This window comes from Anguilla anguilla, chromosome 2 (genome assembly GCF_013347855.1).
Source record: "Anguilla anguilla isolate fAngAng1 chromosome 2, fAngAng1.pri, whole genome shotgun sequence".
Taxonomy (NCBI): Eukaryota; Metazoa; Chordata; class Actinopteri; order Anguilliformes; family Anguillidae; genus Anguilla; species Anguilla anguilla.
The window spans coordinates 33,191,387-33,207,914 of record NC_049202.1 but is presented as its reverse complement, the minus strand read 5'-3'; the positions used below and the strand labels follow the sequence as shown (position 1 = coordinate 33,207,914).

The 16,528-nt window shown below is 44.7% G+C and overlaps 2 protein-coding genes across 3 annotated transcripts; one reads left to right on the top strand and one right to left on the bottom strand.

The window, feature by feature from the left end:
• Positions 1–776: 776 nt before the first annotated feature.
• On the top strand, positions 777–14,870 carry ifi35 (interferon-induced protein 35). Of its 2 annotated transcripts, none has more exons than XM_035404910.1 (10): positions 777–926; positions 1,550–1,606; positions 1,777–1,860; positions 2,108–2,266; positions 2,439–2,558; positions 2,811–2,979; positions 3,105–3,211; positions 13,082–13,268; positions 13,715–13,812; positions 13,955–14,870. In XM_035404910.1, exons 2-10 carry the CDS (start codon positions 1,595–1,597, stop codon positions 14,147–14,149), a joined length of 1,131 nt encoding a protein of 376 aa, XP_035260801.1. In that variant the 5' UTR covers positions 777–926; positions 1,550–1,594; the 3' UTR covers positions 14,150–14,870. The 2 variants fall into 2 exon arrangements, with proteins under 2 accessions (XP_035260801.1, XP_035260802.1); XM_035404911.1 differs by having other exon boundaries at positions 862–926; positions 1,533–1,606.
• On the bottom strand, positions 3,915–8,569 carry LOC118220739. Its single transcript, XM_035404912.1, has 2 exons — positions 7,436–8,569; positions 3,915–4,051 (listed from the first exon to the last, which is right to left on the bottom strand). Exons 1-2 carry the CDS (start codon positions 8,495–8,497, stop codon positions 4,049–4,051), a joined length of 1,065 nt encoding a protein of 354 aa, XP_035260803.1. The 5' UTR covers positions 8,498–8,569; the 3' UTR covers positions 3,915–4,048.
• Positions 14,871–16,528: the final 1,658 nt, after the last annotated feature.

Genomic DNA, 16,528 nt, shown 5'->3' with positions numbered 1-16,528 from the left:
AGAAATTTTATATGATACCATCACTGTAATATTGTCAAAAAACATAACCTACTAGCTCCAACAATATAATTTACTATTCCAATCCAATACTCAGTGTTAAATTTTTTGCACAATTTGCACCCTCATTCAGTATATGCAGCATCACCGTTTCTACTGTAGCTGCATTGCACACATAGCCTAGCCTGTGCCAAACCATGGCCTTTTTTAATGCTTTTTGTTGTGTTGTGTTTTGTAGGCCTATGCAGCAGTTGGCGTCTTAACTGTGGGCCCTCATGCCCTATATCTCACTAAATTTGGCACCACAGGACAACTGGATAGGCGGTGTCTTGCACCGATTTTTTTAATTGTTCGGCTCTCCATGTAAGCAAGCTATAGGCATACAGCTGTTTGGGATGTTTGATTCGGCGACCGTTTGTTTACATTTCTGCCAACCTGCGGCTGACTACAAGCACTGTCCGGGCTGAGCGCTGTTCGTGGTTCTGAAGACTTCCTTGACCTACTTTCCCAGTCGCCTAACTCGTAAAACCCAACATCTACTGAAAAATATTTAGGCTTAATGTTGGCGTGTGTGCGTGCAAGAGAGCCCCTAGAAAATCTTACACAGGGTGTGTCAACTAGATTCCCTCACTACCATCAAGGGATTAATGTTGTAAATGGGCTTTAGCTATAAAAAACAATAATAATAAAATAAAAAATGGGCATCGGACGCTGCCCCGGAATCTGTGAATGTTATTTGCACTTGTCCCCTTTAAATAATTGAATGAATAAAAATTAAAATTATGAATGAGCTCAGTTTTGAAACCATTTTTGTCCAATTTGGCTACTGGATGACGTCACATTGATTCTCGACTTGCGTTGAAACGAAACCGAAAGAGTTCTAAGTCCATTACACAAGTCTAAACTCTTTTGTGAGACGCGAAGAAAAGGTAAGGACAAAAACAGATTAATAAAATTAGCGCAGTTATAACAATGTTTATTTTGTCGTAATATTTATCCAGGAATCATTTTTAAGGTTATATTACAACCCTTGTTGTAATGTGTTTCTGTCACGTAGGCTATTAGCAAATATGATTTCTAACGCGAAGACGTTGGCTGTAGTAGTAAATATCTCCAAATGGTTCATGAAGCATAATCATTATTTCATAAAGAATTAAGGGTTTATCAAATATTTTTCAAGGCTATTCATTTTTTTGTGAAGCTGTAATTTTTTAAATATTTATTGTCGAAGTTGCTAGATATTCAAACCTACATAAAAGGACGATTCTGATCTGATCCCTTTATGTTGGGCTTTAGGCCTAGTAAATTGGTCATATACGAATATAGTCCATTTAAATGTGAAATTACGGTCCGGAACAGTTGTTCTCACCATCTTAATTGTCGGAGGTCCGTGAAACATGATTGCGCACGATTGTGCAAGTGCGATAGGCAATATATTTTCTAATTCTCTGTGAGCATTGATTCAAGATGTCCTTTAACATCTTTTCCTTCAGACACGTAACAAATGAGTCATGCCTCAGTGGATACTTTTTTAGTCCTTTCTTTATAACAGACTTTCAGAAGCCCATCCTTCTTAAGGCAGCATCTATCCACGAAGATGTCTGATGAGGTAAAAAAAAATGAATAAATAAATAAATAATGCAAATAATAATACAATTAACAATACTCTAACATATATAGTCTGTTGTCGGATGACCATATCCAAACCATATTCTTTATATATATTTATGTAAACACTTGTACACTGAAGATTAACTGAAAGCTCTAACTTGCTTACAGAAATTCTCCGTGGTGACCACAAATGGTGATGTGTCCACAGTCACTTCTTTGGATGAGGTCATGCAAGAAATTAAAAAGCAAAAGGTCTGTGTACAGTACGCAGGCGTACATGACATTTCTTTAAATGGGGGGAAAACTTCAAATCTTCAAATCATTTGTTTGTGTTTGTGTGCGCATGTGTGCGTGTGTGTTTGGTGGACAGAGGTGCTTATGCAAGTCAGCTAACTGAAAACCAAGCCACAGATGACTTCAAGACATATTTGATAACTAAGGAAAAGTTCCTCAGAAACAATAATCATTCACATAATCTTGAGAAAAACTTTGTGTGCAGGAGTCATATACGAAGCTGCTGGAGGACCACAGGGAGCTGTCTAAAGATGTGGATAGTAATGTGGACCTAACCAAGCAGTTTCAGAAGCAGATTGCCACACTTACGGGGAAACTAGCGGAGGAAAAGAAGGAACAAGCCCGGAGTCTGGAACCACACAAGGTATGGCGCATCATGACAGGCTCCGTCAGATACACCTGTCCACGTTCTCGCAAGGTGTTCCTTTCTGTTCGCTCAACCCACCCCCTCTGTGGATCGTGTTTGACGGCGGAGTTTGTGTGTGATGTGCGGCGCGTTTCCACTGCCATTCAGCTGGGTGTCGTTTATCCTTAAGGGGGGCAGGATGAGGACCCTGCAGGATGAGGAAAGCAGGCTGAAGGCGGAGATACAGAAGCTGGATGAGGACCTGGTCTCCTTGGACAGGCTTACCCATCAGCTCAAGCAGCGGACACAGGTAGAACCTCGCTGCGCACACCTTACTGTGGGGTGACTGGTGTAGAGATGTACAGGATGTACACAAAGATTACAGAGATTTGGTGAGGAGACCTTTGCAATAGAATGGGGGAGATAAAGGAAACAGACAGAATACCTGTGTGAAAACTGAATGTGTTGAAACCGCTCAATCTTTTCAGACTGAAGCAGGTCTTGAATACGACACTGTTGTCTACCTTCCTAACTCTATGGTGGTTCCTTATGCCTGTTCTAGGTGTCTACGGCAATGCCTGAAAAGAGAGTTGTTTTCACCGGCAGTGTCTCTGTCGGGAGGGAAGCCAGTGCCGGGGCTCAGGCAGGGACCAGTAGCATTGACATGAAGGTTCGAATCATGTACCCCATGGAGGGTGGGACAGCACTGGTCACTTTCGAAGATGAGAAAGGTAAGAATTCAATTTGTTCATGTAGGAGAATGAAATCCATCTCTTTAGCTCGGTTTCTGTAGTATTGTGTGGTATTGACAAGTTATGGTGTTTGGTGCTGATTCCTACTTTGTCCTCTATTGTAGTGGCTCAGAATATTGTGAGGATGGAGCACCATGAGATTCACGTGGGGGATTGTGTCCTGAGGCTGAAGGCTAAGCCCATGCACTTCCTGATGCCCAGCCACATAGAGGTATGAAAATACGTATATGCACCTGTATATGCGTTTGACTTATCTTCAATGATTTGACTAAAGCCAGCAGTGGACCAAAATGGCTCATCACTCACAGTCACTGTTGAGTTTATGTCTTATATGATTTTGTATCGTTCCAGTGCTGTTGGAATATGTTAGTTCAGTGTCACAAAAATGAAATTTTCTGAGACCAAATTGCACCTTTTCTCTTTGGTTCTGTAAGAAGCGTCTTGAAGAATGTTAGTTTGATTTTTGCCGCACGTGCAAGCAGACGCCTATGTTGTCACTGGTTGATCAAGGAACATTTTTCCAATGTCCGTATCATAGCCTAATTCAAAAGTTGGTTGACAATCACAGTGAGAATTGGATACAGTAAAAGGAAATAAGTATATATATTTTAATATCATTACCACTTAAAAAATGCCTTCAATTGTTTAGAGATTTTCCGAAATGTTTAGCATTTCTGTTAACGTTTAGCGATTAATAATTTAGAAGTCACACCCCTAGTACCCCTAATCAATATTCCATATTCCATATTCAGTCAGTATTCAGAGGGTTTTTCAGACTTAAGTTGGAGGCAAGTCTGAATCAGAATATGAGTCTAGGGCGTAAAGTATGCTTAAGACTGCACTAAATCCTCCTGTGGCAAGTGAGTGCCACCCCTCCTGTTTAAACACACACTCACGGGAGACAGTTGGTTGCTTAATCAGCACTGCCGTGCTCTTTTATTCACCAATGCGCTTTACAGAAATATTTATCTACAAACGACGGTTCCGCAGCCGTCTTGTTGTCAGCCCTCTCGCTCCAGCTTCCGGTCTTCCTTTAAAAACCCCAGGCTCACTGTTGAAAGCAATCAGAGGCAATCAGCGCAATTAAACAATTAACAATTATCGGCGCTGATTACCTCCAGCTGACAGTCGTGACGAAGGATCCGAGAGCCGCTCCTCTCACACTCACTCTCTGCAGCCGACGCTCAAACCACGCCCACCCCACCACATACCCCCACCGCCCGACTTAGGCCGGGGAGCCATCCGGCCGATGACCAACCCCCCCCCTCCCCCCCCCCCCCTCCTGGGAGCGAGAGAGGAAGTCCGCCACGACCATCCGTACACCCGGTCTATGGATCACCTTGAAGTTAAAAGGCTGCAAAGCCAGATACCACCGAGTGATCCGGGCGTTGGTATCCTTCATGCGGTGAAGCCATTGGAGGGGGGCATGGTCCGAACAGAGGGTGAATGGGCGACCCAGAAGGTAATACCGGAGGGCTCCGACCGCCCACCGAATGGCGAGGCACTCTTTTTCCACCGTGCTGTACTTCGCCTCCCGTTGTGACAGTTTTCGGCTAATGTACAGCACGGGGCGGTCGACTCCCTCCACCTGCTGGGTCAAAACAGCCCCCAGCCCCCTGTCCGACGCGTCGGTCTGCAACACAAAAGGGAGAGAGAAGTTAGGTGTGAACAAGAGCGGCTCCCCACAGAGAGCTTCTTTTACCCTCTCAAACACCCGCTGGCACGGTTCCGTCCACTGGACCGGATCTGAGGCACCTTTTCGGGTTAAGTCAGTTAGGGGGCTGGTTAGCTCCGAAAATGCCGGGATGAACCTCCTGTAATAGCCGGCCAGCCCCAAGAACCTCCTTACCTCTTTTTTTGACTTGGGTCGGGGACAGGCTGCAATCGCCGCGGTTTTGTCCACTAGAGGCCGCACCTGTCCACTTCCCAAGTGGTACCCCAAATACCGTACCTCCGCTCGGCCAATAGCACACTTCTTTGGGTTAGCCGTGAGCCCTGCCTGCCTTATGGATTCGAGCACTGCCCCCACATGCTGCAAATGCTGCTCCCAACTGCTGCTATGGATGATTACATCATCCAGATAGGCAGCAGCATAACCAGCATGCGGACGCAATACCCGATCCATTAGGCGCTGGAAGGTGGCAGGGGCTCCGAATAACCCAAACGGAAGTGTCCTGAATTGGTACAAACCATCCGGAGCGGAGAAAGCCGTTTTTTCCTTAGATTTGGCAGATAAGGGAATCTGCCAGTAACCCTTGGTTAAATCCAGCGTCGAAAAAAATTGAGCCGTGCCAAGCCGATCCAAGAGCTCGTCGACCCGAGGCATTGGATAAGCATCAAATCGTGACACTTCATTTACCTTTCTATAATCCACACAGAAGCGAATAGACCCATCAGGCTTACCTACCAGCACAATGGGGCTACTCCAGGGACTGTGGGATTCCTCTATTACCCCCAGCTCTAGCATTGCCTTTATTTCTGCCTGAACCAATTTCTTTTTGTGTTCCGGCAATCTATAGGGGCGGGTCCGCACCGTCACCCCCGGGGAAGTCTCAATGTGGTGGTGTATGAGGTGCGTGCGTCCTGGTATGGGGGAAAACACATCAGCAAAACGCTTTTGCAACAAGGCAAGGTCTGCTCTCTGATTCGGTGAGAGATGGTCATCTGAAAGGGTTGAGATCTGATTGTATGAATTTGGTACCTCCGGCCCCAGCTCATCTCTCTCCTTATCCACCGTAACCAGAGAGACAGCCACCACCTCCTTCCACGCTTTCAGGAGATTGAGGTGATAAATCTGTTTTGCCCCCTCTCTATCAGTACGCTCTACCTCATAGTCAACCTCCCCCACTCGCCGTGTGACCGCAAAGGGCCCTTGCCACTTGGCGAGTAATTTAGAATTAGAGGTAGGGAGTAACACAAGAACTTTATCTCCCGGTGAAAATTGCCGTAGTTTAGCTCCTCTGTTGTAGTGCTGTTGCTGACGTGCCTGCGCCTCGAGCAAATTCTCCCGTGACAACTTACCCAGTGTATGGAGTTTTGCTCGCAGGTCCAGCACGTACTGTAATTCATTTTTACTAGGACTCGGACCCTCCTCCCAGTTTTCTTTAACTAGGTCCAATATCCCCCGGGGTTTCCTACCGAACAGTAGTTCAAAGGGAGAAAATCCCGTGGAGGCCTGGGGAACCTCCCGCACTGCAAACACCAGAGGAGATAACCACTTATCCCAATTACGGCTATCCTCATGAACGAACTTCCGGATCATAGACTTCAATGTTCTATTAAAACGCTCAACCAGCCCATCCGTTTGGGGATGGTACACGCTGGTTCTAATAGAATGAATGCCCAATAACCCGTACAGCTCGCGTAGTGTGCGTGACATAAACTGTGTGCCCTGATCAGTCAGAATCTCTTTCGGGATTCCGACTCGGGAGATTATTTGAAACAATGCCTGCGCAACACTTTTTGCCGAAATGCTGCGCAAAGGAACTGCTTCGGGATACCTTGTCGCATAATCCACCAGAACTAACACGAAACGGTATCCCTGCGTGCTCCGATCAAACGGCCCGATGAGGTCCATCCCCACTCTCTCAAAAGGGACCTCCATTAGCGGAAGGGGGCGCAACGGCGCTTTTGGTATAGCCGGGGAATTTACTAGTTGGCATTCAGGGCACGACGCACACCACCGACGCACGTCGGCCCAAATGCCCGGCCAATAGAAACGGGCCATTATCCGGTTCAGTGTTTTCTCATACCCTAAATGACCAGCCATGGGGTTAAAGTGAGCCGTCTGAAAAACCATTTCCCGAGAGCTTTTAGGCACCAGCAATTGGGTGATTTCCTCCTTAGTCTGAGTGTCACGACACACTCTGTATAACCTATCCCGAATTATTACAAAATACAGGTGAGTGAGTGTTGCATCAGGGCGCACCTGTTGACCATCAATGGACATCACGCGGTCAAAGGCAAAGCGTAGGGTGTCATCACGAGACTGCTCGAGTGGGAAATCCTCCATGGGGCGAAACACCGGCACCTGCAGAGTCTCCCCCTGAGGCTCCACTGGTGCCGGCTCCCCCTCTGCTGCGTCGGACGACCCCGCGTCACCGCTGACAGCAGCACACACATCACACAGCCCTAGCTGTCGTGAACGCACCCCCCCTACCTTACCAGCTGCCTGGCGGAACCCCGGCCAATCAGTGCCTAAAATCAGAGGGTGCGAGAGGCGGGAGCTAACCGCAGCCTTTATTTTATGCTTTTTCCCTTGACACCGAATTTCCACTGAGACTATAGGGTACTCGTGTAAATCCCCATGCACACACCTTATAGATACCCTTGATGCTTCTAACAACGCCTCGGGTCGAACCAGGCTTTGTCGAATCATGGTCTGCATAGCCCCTGAGTCCAACAGCGCCTGGTGTTCACTCCCTTGAATCCTTACCGGAATACAGTACGCTCCGTCTGGATCGGGAGCGGAGGTGGGCGGGCCGACAACACGGACCACCTGCCCCACCTCCATGAGCGGGCACTCGCGGCGCAGGTGACCCGGTTGTCCGCACCGCCAACACCCCGGTCCGGGCGTCTGAGGAGCTCTCTGTGGGTCGTATCCCGCCGCCACTGAGCCTGGGGCTGGGGAAACAGAAAAAAAAGGGTTGTTGCGGGAAAATGCGGGGGTTTGGGCACGGGGAAGGGAGGAAGAAAGGGGGGAAGGAAGGGAACGAGGAAGGGCTCTCCTGCGCGGAGCCGTGTCTGCCCGTCCTTGCTGCTGCTGCTGCTGCTGCTGTGACTGGCCGCGGGGGTAGAGCGCCAGGTGGTCCTCCGCCAGGGTGACGGCGGCCGCCAACCCGGTCGGCCGATGGCACCTCACCCAATTCGCCGTCTCCGCCGGGAGGCCATCGATAAAGCGTTCGAGGGCCACCAGCTCCACCACCTCGTCTGCTGACCGGAGTTCTGGTCGCAGCCACCGACGCGCCATGTCCAGCAGTCTCTGCGCGTATGCGAACGGTCGGTCCTCTCTGGCCAGGGCCGTCTCCCTGAACCGTCGCCGGTGTTCTTCCGGGCTGTATCCCAGACGGTCCAGGACCGCCTTCTTTAGGTTGCCGTAGACCGTCCGCGCTGTGGGGGGTAAGCTGTGTGCCGCCCGTTGTGCTTCCCCAGTCAAGAGGGGCAGGAGACGGACGACCCACTCCTCCTCCGGCCATTTACTTGCCCCCGCGGCCACCTCAAACCCCTCAAGGAACGCCTCTGCGTCGTCCTCCGGGGTCATTTTTGGTAGATGGAGAGCCACGGGGGGTCCGGTCTGTCTCTCTCGGGAGCTGGTTTCTCCCGCAGCCGCCAGCTGCAGTAGAGCCTGGGTCTGGAGGGAAGTTTGCGCCCGCAGAGCCTCCAGCTGTTCGGCGTGCATCGCCGCCTGCCTCTCCTGCATCGCCGCCATCCCCTCCAGCATCCTCGCCAGCGCTACCACCGGTTGTGGCGTTTCCCCCTGCTCCTGGCTGTGTTCCATGTTGTCTCCTGTGTGTTTAATGCCCCCCGCACGGGCCACCACTGTGGCAAGTGAGTGCCACCCCTCCTGTTTAAACACACACTCACGGGAGACAGTTGGTTGCTTAATCAGCACTGCCGTGCTCTTTTATTCACCAATGCGCTTTACAGAAATATTTATCTACAAACGACGGTTCCGCAGCCGTCTTGTTGTCAGCCCTCTCGCTCCAGCTTCCGGTCTTCCTTTAAAAACCCCAGGCTCACTGTTGAAAGCAATCAGAGGCAATCAGCGCAATTAAACAATTAACAATTATCGGCGCTGATTACCTCCAGCTGACAGTCGTGACGAAGGATCCGAGAGCCGCTCCTCTCACACTCACTCTCTGCAGCCGACGCTCAAACCACGCCCACCCCACCACACCTCCAAATTAGGATTCTGTATTATCAAACGTTATGTCATGATACTGTTTTTTAACATTTCTGGCAACTGAAAAAGTGGGAGGGTAAACATAATTAAATTGTAATGAATCCATGCACTGTTTTATTTCCAGGTTACATACGATAACATGCCATCGCCCATAACAAACTGTTTGAATATTATTATTTAGATGTTTTCCTTCAATATATCAATATTGAAAAAATCACAATATTGTTGGCCCCTAATTCAGACCCCTTGAAAGTTATCAATTTCCCCTGGATAACAAATAATATGCATACTTTTCCAGGCAGTATTTCTCTTGTAAACATGTAAGCCTGTGCTGTAACTTTAAATTTACAAAGCCAAAATTAGTTATTTGTCTTCAGATAATGATTGTGATTGTAAAGGTAAATCTGTGAATAGCTTCAGTCTACATTGTGTGGGGTTATTATGGTATGTATTAAGTACAAGAAATTAATTGCATTACAATATCGACATATATCAGTCTAAACATTTCCATCTATTTCATGTGGAGAATAAATGGGTGGAGTTCAATTTATTACTGGGTCTGAGCTATTTATCAGGTCCTTCATAGCGTCATGAAGGACCTAACGTAATGGCCAATAAATGTTTTGTCTCTTTGCACATCTCCTCCCATAGTTTGAGGCAAATCAAAATATTCTGTCCCACTAAAGCAGTGAAACACTCCTTTGCGATAGAAACTCTTTGTCTGGGTTATCAATGGAGATGTGTAATAGTTAAGTTAGCCATGGCTTAAAGTGGCACTGAACCAGATTTCCGGCGTACAGTTGTTTTAGATCAACAATATATTTGCCTTGTAACGCAATTTCAATAATGCAACAACAGCCCCTGCACATGGATTTTTGTTTAGTATGTCTTAGCCAATCACGTTCAGCCGTATGCTATATTCCAATATTCCAATGGTATGCCAGGGAACAGCATATAGAGCATCGTGGCACATCCCTGTAGGCTATAAATGAAAAAAACAACAAAGGATATGTTTTGTACTATATATAACAACAATATCTACTGATTATTACATCACCACCCAGGATTGAGTGGGCCAGACAAAAGGTCAAATTAAATGTGATTGGTTTGGCGGGATGCTCCTCTCCCTCATCTATCTAGCTAGTGAAATAGACGTCAAAAACTAGTCATGTCAGTGTGGAGAGTCAAAAGTAGTTATTTCTTCAACAACACATTTATTTGCTTCCTGTTGCAATTTTGAGGAGTGTTAAGCAGATTGCACGTGAATGCTCCAAACCTGTCCTTCAGAAAATTGCAAGTTAAGAACTTTCACTTCTGAAAAACAATAATTTTGACACATCCTGTAGGCATAACTATCACAGCATAGCTGGCTATTTTAATGTGTTTATGTTTTGTGTAGATCACAATGGCAAGAGAGACAGCAAAGGAAAGAGCCTAGAAGTCAGAACTAGGATTTTCTAAAAACATATGAAGTGAAGATCCTGTTTTCCCTAGAGTGAAGTATGCTGAAGTGAGTAATTATGCTTCAACGTATAAGCAAATAGGGACACATATGCAAAGTATGACACAGTTGCCTAGATCACCTGCAGGATACATTTACAACCCCGAAATCATGAGGAAATAAGAGAGGTTCAAAGTGCACCTCTTTGAACCTTAAATTTCACTTGTTGACCAAGAATAATTTATTTTGTATGTCCATTATTCCGTTTTCATAGCATTCATGTTTCACACATCCATTTTATTGATGTTAAGACAAAAGGGAGCATTTTTGTTCGGTGTTTATTTATTTACAATTTATTTAAATATTTCATCTTTATTAAGCATACACATGTTGCAATTCATGTTTTTATTTTTTAACTTGCAGTAGTTCAATAAAGGGTGCTGTACTCTTTAGATTCACATTGAATTAATTTACATTACTCATACCTCACCGGAAATATTTTCAGGCTCAGAAATTTTAACTGCTTTAACCCATGGTTAGCTGTAGTTATTTAGCAATTGTTCTGCTATTTTGTTTAATTACTGTACCAAACTTATCCCTCTCCCAGTCTCCCTCCTTCTCCAACCCACTCTTTCTCCCACCTTCTCTGTCCCTTCGTGGTGGTGCTACCTAGCTGGCTAGTTGTATTACCTCTAGAGCTGTACTTCTGTAGTTTTAGTTTTGTTATCATTATTTAATTTTATTATCAAGCCTCTGTTTGAACTGCAAGCATGCCGAATTTACCTCATGTATGCGCCCTCCTTGGATGCACAACTTAGAGATAGAACATAGAGATTGAGGTCGAGGGTAACATTTTGGTGTCATTTTTTCAATTTCTTATGAATGATGCAATTCAGAAGAAATGGGTGGTGTTTTTGAAAAGCTATGGCTACACAGGCATGATCAGTGCAAACACCCATTTGTATAGTGATCATCTCACAAAACTGGACAGCTTTCAAAATTATAACCAGAGACTTCTTGGCTTGGCCAAATTCCTGAAACTTGTTGGGGCTGTTCCTGGTTGAGCCGGTTGAGGCTGCTCTTCAGGATCGTACATATATGGCCGTATTTGCAGTCATGTTAGCTGTGTGTTTGTTTACTTATGTGTGGTACAATTTGTGAAGAGTTAAGGGGGAAGGTGGGGTGGTGTGGTCCTCAGGTTTTTTTTTCAATACAGATGTAACAGGTTTTCAGGTCCTTCTCCGCGCAAACTACACAATCCTCAGTTCTGGGACGCACACACATTTTATTGCGTATTGGTTTCAAGTACTTCCATACACAAACAAAACAAAACAAAACACACGATACGGAAGTACGTTCGCTTCCGCACGCATCCTCATTCTAGCGCCCCGGTCTCACTGCAGGCAGAGTATATAAACAAAACCCTGAAAAGTGCCAAACTCTCGGTGCTGTATAGGTATGGGGCATGCCCCCGCCAAGGCGTAACTTGGCGGGATGGCATACCTGCCATCCCAATTAGCAATTAATCGTAATTGCAAACAGCTGTGGTTGTAGGACAGCTAAACCACTCCCTCTCCGCCTGCAGATGGCGCTCTAACCACACCACCCCTCCACCACAGGTTTTATGTCTGACTTGAAATGTGTGTCATTATGGTTATTGATATTACTTTGAATAGATATTTGATGGATGTGTTGTCGAAACATCCCACCATTTATGGTTATTTGAACTATTTTCAGCCCCTTTAAAGAAATAAAATTTAAAAAATGAAATATGCTGCTATGCTGCACAAAGGGTGCTTCTTATTTGGATGCCTTTTCTAGGCAGTGCCTGAATGATGTGATGCAGCTTCTGTTTGCTGTCTGTCGATCCAACAGTGCTCACTGGAATATCTAAACACTTGTATAATATTTTGTACGCTTTTATACGCTAATATATGTTTGTATTACTTTATCTCTAAGTTCCATAGAATGCTCAGTGGTCCTCATTTCCACGCCCTTCCTGTAGCATGCACAGCCTGACCAATGATCTTTAAACAGAGTGTGTTTTGATGGCTGTTGTCAGGGAAATTATTTTCATCTGTATAAACTTGGAGCTTTCAGAGAACAGTGGAGGAATCCATCCATCTATCCATTATTTATACCCCTTTATCCTGGACAGGTTCACAGGGGGTGCAGGGGCCTATCCCAGCATGCATTGGCAATAAACAGTGGAGGAATACAATACTTATGGAAATAGCATGTTTCAGTTTTTTTTATTCTGTTTTTAGTTTTCTGTAAAACCATTTTCTAACATAAAAGTATTTTTTAATAAGACAATGTATCATACAGAACAAGATTTCAATGTACCATTTGTAATTCAGTAAATTGTGAGAATTTGTAAATCAGTAAAAATTAGTCAGAAGTGTCTGAATACTTTTGTAACGCATTGTATTTTCCTGTTTGGTGGGAATTTTTGAACAATTGTCACAGGTGCAGCTGATGAGATTCACAGACGTATTTATCAATCACATAATCATAACAAATACATGTTTTATTTAGCGTATAATTTCTTTGATGGGGCATTTTAAACCTTTTCAGCTATAAATATAATCAGCTGCGATAGTCAGGGCTTGGATGTAAGCTCAATATATTACACTTATATATTATATGTATATATGTAATATATGTATTACAATATATTACAATCCATCATTGTATGTTTGGTAGAGCAACCTTGAGTTTTGCTTTGTCATTATCAGATGGACACCCATGTGTGCCCCAGACGCATCTTGGTCTCTGACCTACCGAAGGTGGACGATGAGAATCGACTGATGGACAGGCTGGAGATCCACTTCCAGAAGAAACGGAATGGGGGCGGCGAGGTCGAGTCTGTTGACATGCTGCACGACTCTGGGAACGTGGTCATCACTTTTATGGAGGACAATGGTGGGTGCAAGTCTCTCAGAAACAGGGTATGTGACAGCATAGGCCACTGAACCAGGATGTTTAACTTACTCTCCAATAAACTGCCATCCAGACAAAACTGAATTTCTTATCATTCTTTTTAAAGGGATATTTCACTTTGTTACAACACGAGTCATTTTGAGGAGTTTACCCCATTCTATTTGCATAGCGTGAATACTAGCAACATCAGATGTCCCCGTTTTATGTTAACGGACATCTGATGTTGCTAGTATTCACGCTACGCAAATACAATTGGGTAAACTCCACAAAATGACTTGTGCTGTAACAAAGTGAAATATCCCTTTAATAATTATTTTGGGTGATCAGCTGTTCAGTTTAATTTGTCAGTTGGTTCATCAATAAAATTACTGTTGTTCTTGGAAATTAATCAAAGACTAATACGCTGAGAAATTTTATTTGTTTTTCAGTGGCAAAGGGCTTGACAGACACAAAGTACCACGACTTGGATAATAAGTACAAGCTGAGAGTGACACCATTTGTCAATGGAGAGATCACAGATTTACAGGTAAGAGTACCTGTGGAACAAGAACCTTCCTGTGCTCTGAGTCTGTGCATGTCATTTCTCAAGCCCATTTGACTGCTAGTCCTTGAAATGGTGACGTGTGAATGTACTAATGTACTTGTATTCACTCATGTCCTCTCCTCAGACGCGGATGTCAGTGTCCCAACGCACCGTGCTGCTGACGGGGATCCCTGACATCATGGAGCAGGAGAACATGCAGGACAGCCTGGAGATCCACTTTCAAAAGGGCGGTAATGGTGGAGGAGAGGTGGACGCCTTTGTCTACAACCCCATGGGCCATAGAAAGCTGGCCATTTTCATGGAGGACTCTCCCAAGTAGAAATAGAAGATTTGAGAAAGGAACAGGCACACACCTCACAACCAGATGTGACTAACTGTTATCTCCCCCATGCTCCACAGTCCACCCAACCCAGTACATCTCTGAAATACAGCCTAACCTGCTGGATTTCTTTCTGCTGATCTAGAATGTAAAGTTTATGGATAAACTTTAGTGTGGTTGCTTCAACAGTTGTTTAGCTGTTACCAGATGAAATCTTAGAGAGCTGTAGCATCTTCAGATTTTACCAGTGTAGCTTTATGAACATTACAACCCAATGGGTTTTTGTGGACTTATCAAATAGTGGCACCAAATTGTGTCTTCCAAACTTCCAGAAAAAAGCACCCAAATTAAACGTTGAATATCTCAGCCATTGATTTGTGTACAGAACGGGCAGGCAACTCAAAATAAAGATTTATACAGGCAAATTACTCTGATCCAAGGTGAATATTAGAAAGTTGGAATGGCATGTCTAGCTTAAAAGCTGTAAGTTTTGAAATTTATGCGGAAAGAAAATAATAGTAGTAAGCCTGCGACAGGCAGCTTTCTCAACAATAGCAAATGTTGTGAAAACATTGTGAAAATCATAACACCCATTGGCCCTGCCCACTGAGAGACACAGTCCCACGCCTCTGCTTCTCCACACGCTAATCCTGAGCGCGCATCAATGTTTCTAGCTGTGACTCCCAGGGATTAAATGGGATAAAATATCACAACTGAAACTTTCTCCCCTAAAAAAACAATTTTGTTTTTAAAAATTAGTATTATTTTTGCTATGTACTACATATGGGCAGAGAGATATTTTAGCCTAAGTTTGTGGGTGAGACATTTTCAGATGCACCCATTTTTTCATTTTTAAATACCCCCCTATTTTGTACATGTGTGTTTGTTGTAATCTAGTTGTGGTAGTATAAAAACCTTTTTGCTACATTTTCAAGTTTTGCTTCACCTCTCCTTTCTGGATGTGCTCTCTGTTTCCAAGAAAACTAAAAAGGTTTGCATGTTTGGTGATGCCATGTGTACACACACGCCTGTGCATTGGACACAGCCAATTGTGCAATTGAAAATTTTGTTATATAAATTTATGATGGTTGCCTGTTGTGCTGAAGCAACCACACTAATAACTTTGAAATGTGAGCTCCAAAACCAGCTGGATACATGATCATGATGTTTTTCATCAGTGGCAGTCAGTGGTGGGTTTTAATTGCCAAACCATAAAACTGTCTGTTGTCCTTTTATTTATGCATTGGCTTTATTTGTAAAGTATAATCACACATAGGCCTACCCAGTAATTTTGTCTTGGTTTCACATTGGTTTTACGTTGTGTTTTTCCAAAGCTAGGAAATATTGGGCCAGTACCCTTACTGCCATTATCACAGATCATTAAAAATGTAAGTCATGACAAAGTTTGCTTGAGAAGGCCTATTTTACCATGAAGAAATATGATTTTGGATAGGAACCATTTTAAGATAGACGATGACACGTCCAGAAGTGTGGTACAGTCTGTAGGGAGGCTGACTTGAGCCGCTTGCAGATCCCCTCAGTCATGGGCAGGGCTTCAGTCCCTTGTCACTGCACCTTTTGACCTGTGATTCCTTCTCTGTTACCCTCTCTGCTTTCTGCTGCGTGAATGAAGTAACAACAAATAAACACATACTGTGAGCTCCAACCAGAGGCTTATTAAACTGCAATACCTCTGGTAACCACTGGAGTTTGTGAGCTTCAGGGAGGAATGTCAGTCCCCAGTCCCCTGGGCTCAGTCCATCCATCATCCATTGCCCATCAACCAATCAGATGTTTGTTGCTGAAGTTTGTTTAGGATTCATATGTTGTGTTTGTCAAAGCACTGGACTGCAGTGCCTTAATCAAAATTAGAGACCCAAAAGCATAACAATGCTGAAGTTGGTGTCATGGTTCTGTGTTCCTGTCTGTGTTTCCCTTGTTGGGCCGCCAGATGGCAGCACTTCTGTTTTGTGTCCTGCTTGTACCCTGTGTAATTGTATGATTGTCTTCAATTGTTCAATTATTGGTTCCTGGTTGTCTCGTTTTCCCTTCCCTCTCTGTGGCCTGGTTGTTCATGGTGCCCTCCTGTGTCTCGTCAGTGTCTGTTCTATTTAAGTTCCTTCCTTCTTGACTCAGGTGCTGGATCCTTGGTTGTTGGGTTGTGTTTCTGGTCATGTTCCTGGTCATGTTTAAGTAGCTCCCTGTGTGTTCTGTTTAACATGCATTTGTGGAATTTTGGATTTTCTTTGTTCCCTGTCTTTGAAGTTTTTCCCTTGTGTTTTTGAGAGTTGCCCTGCGAGGCTTTTTGTTCCCTTTTTGTCCTGTGTTAAGTAAAGTCTTTTGTTCATCCCATTTTGGAGTTTTGAGTTTTTCCCCTCC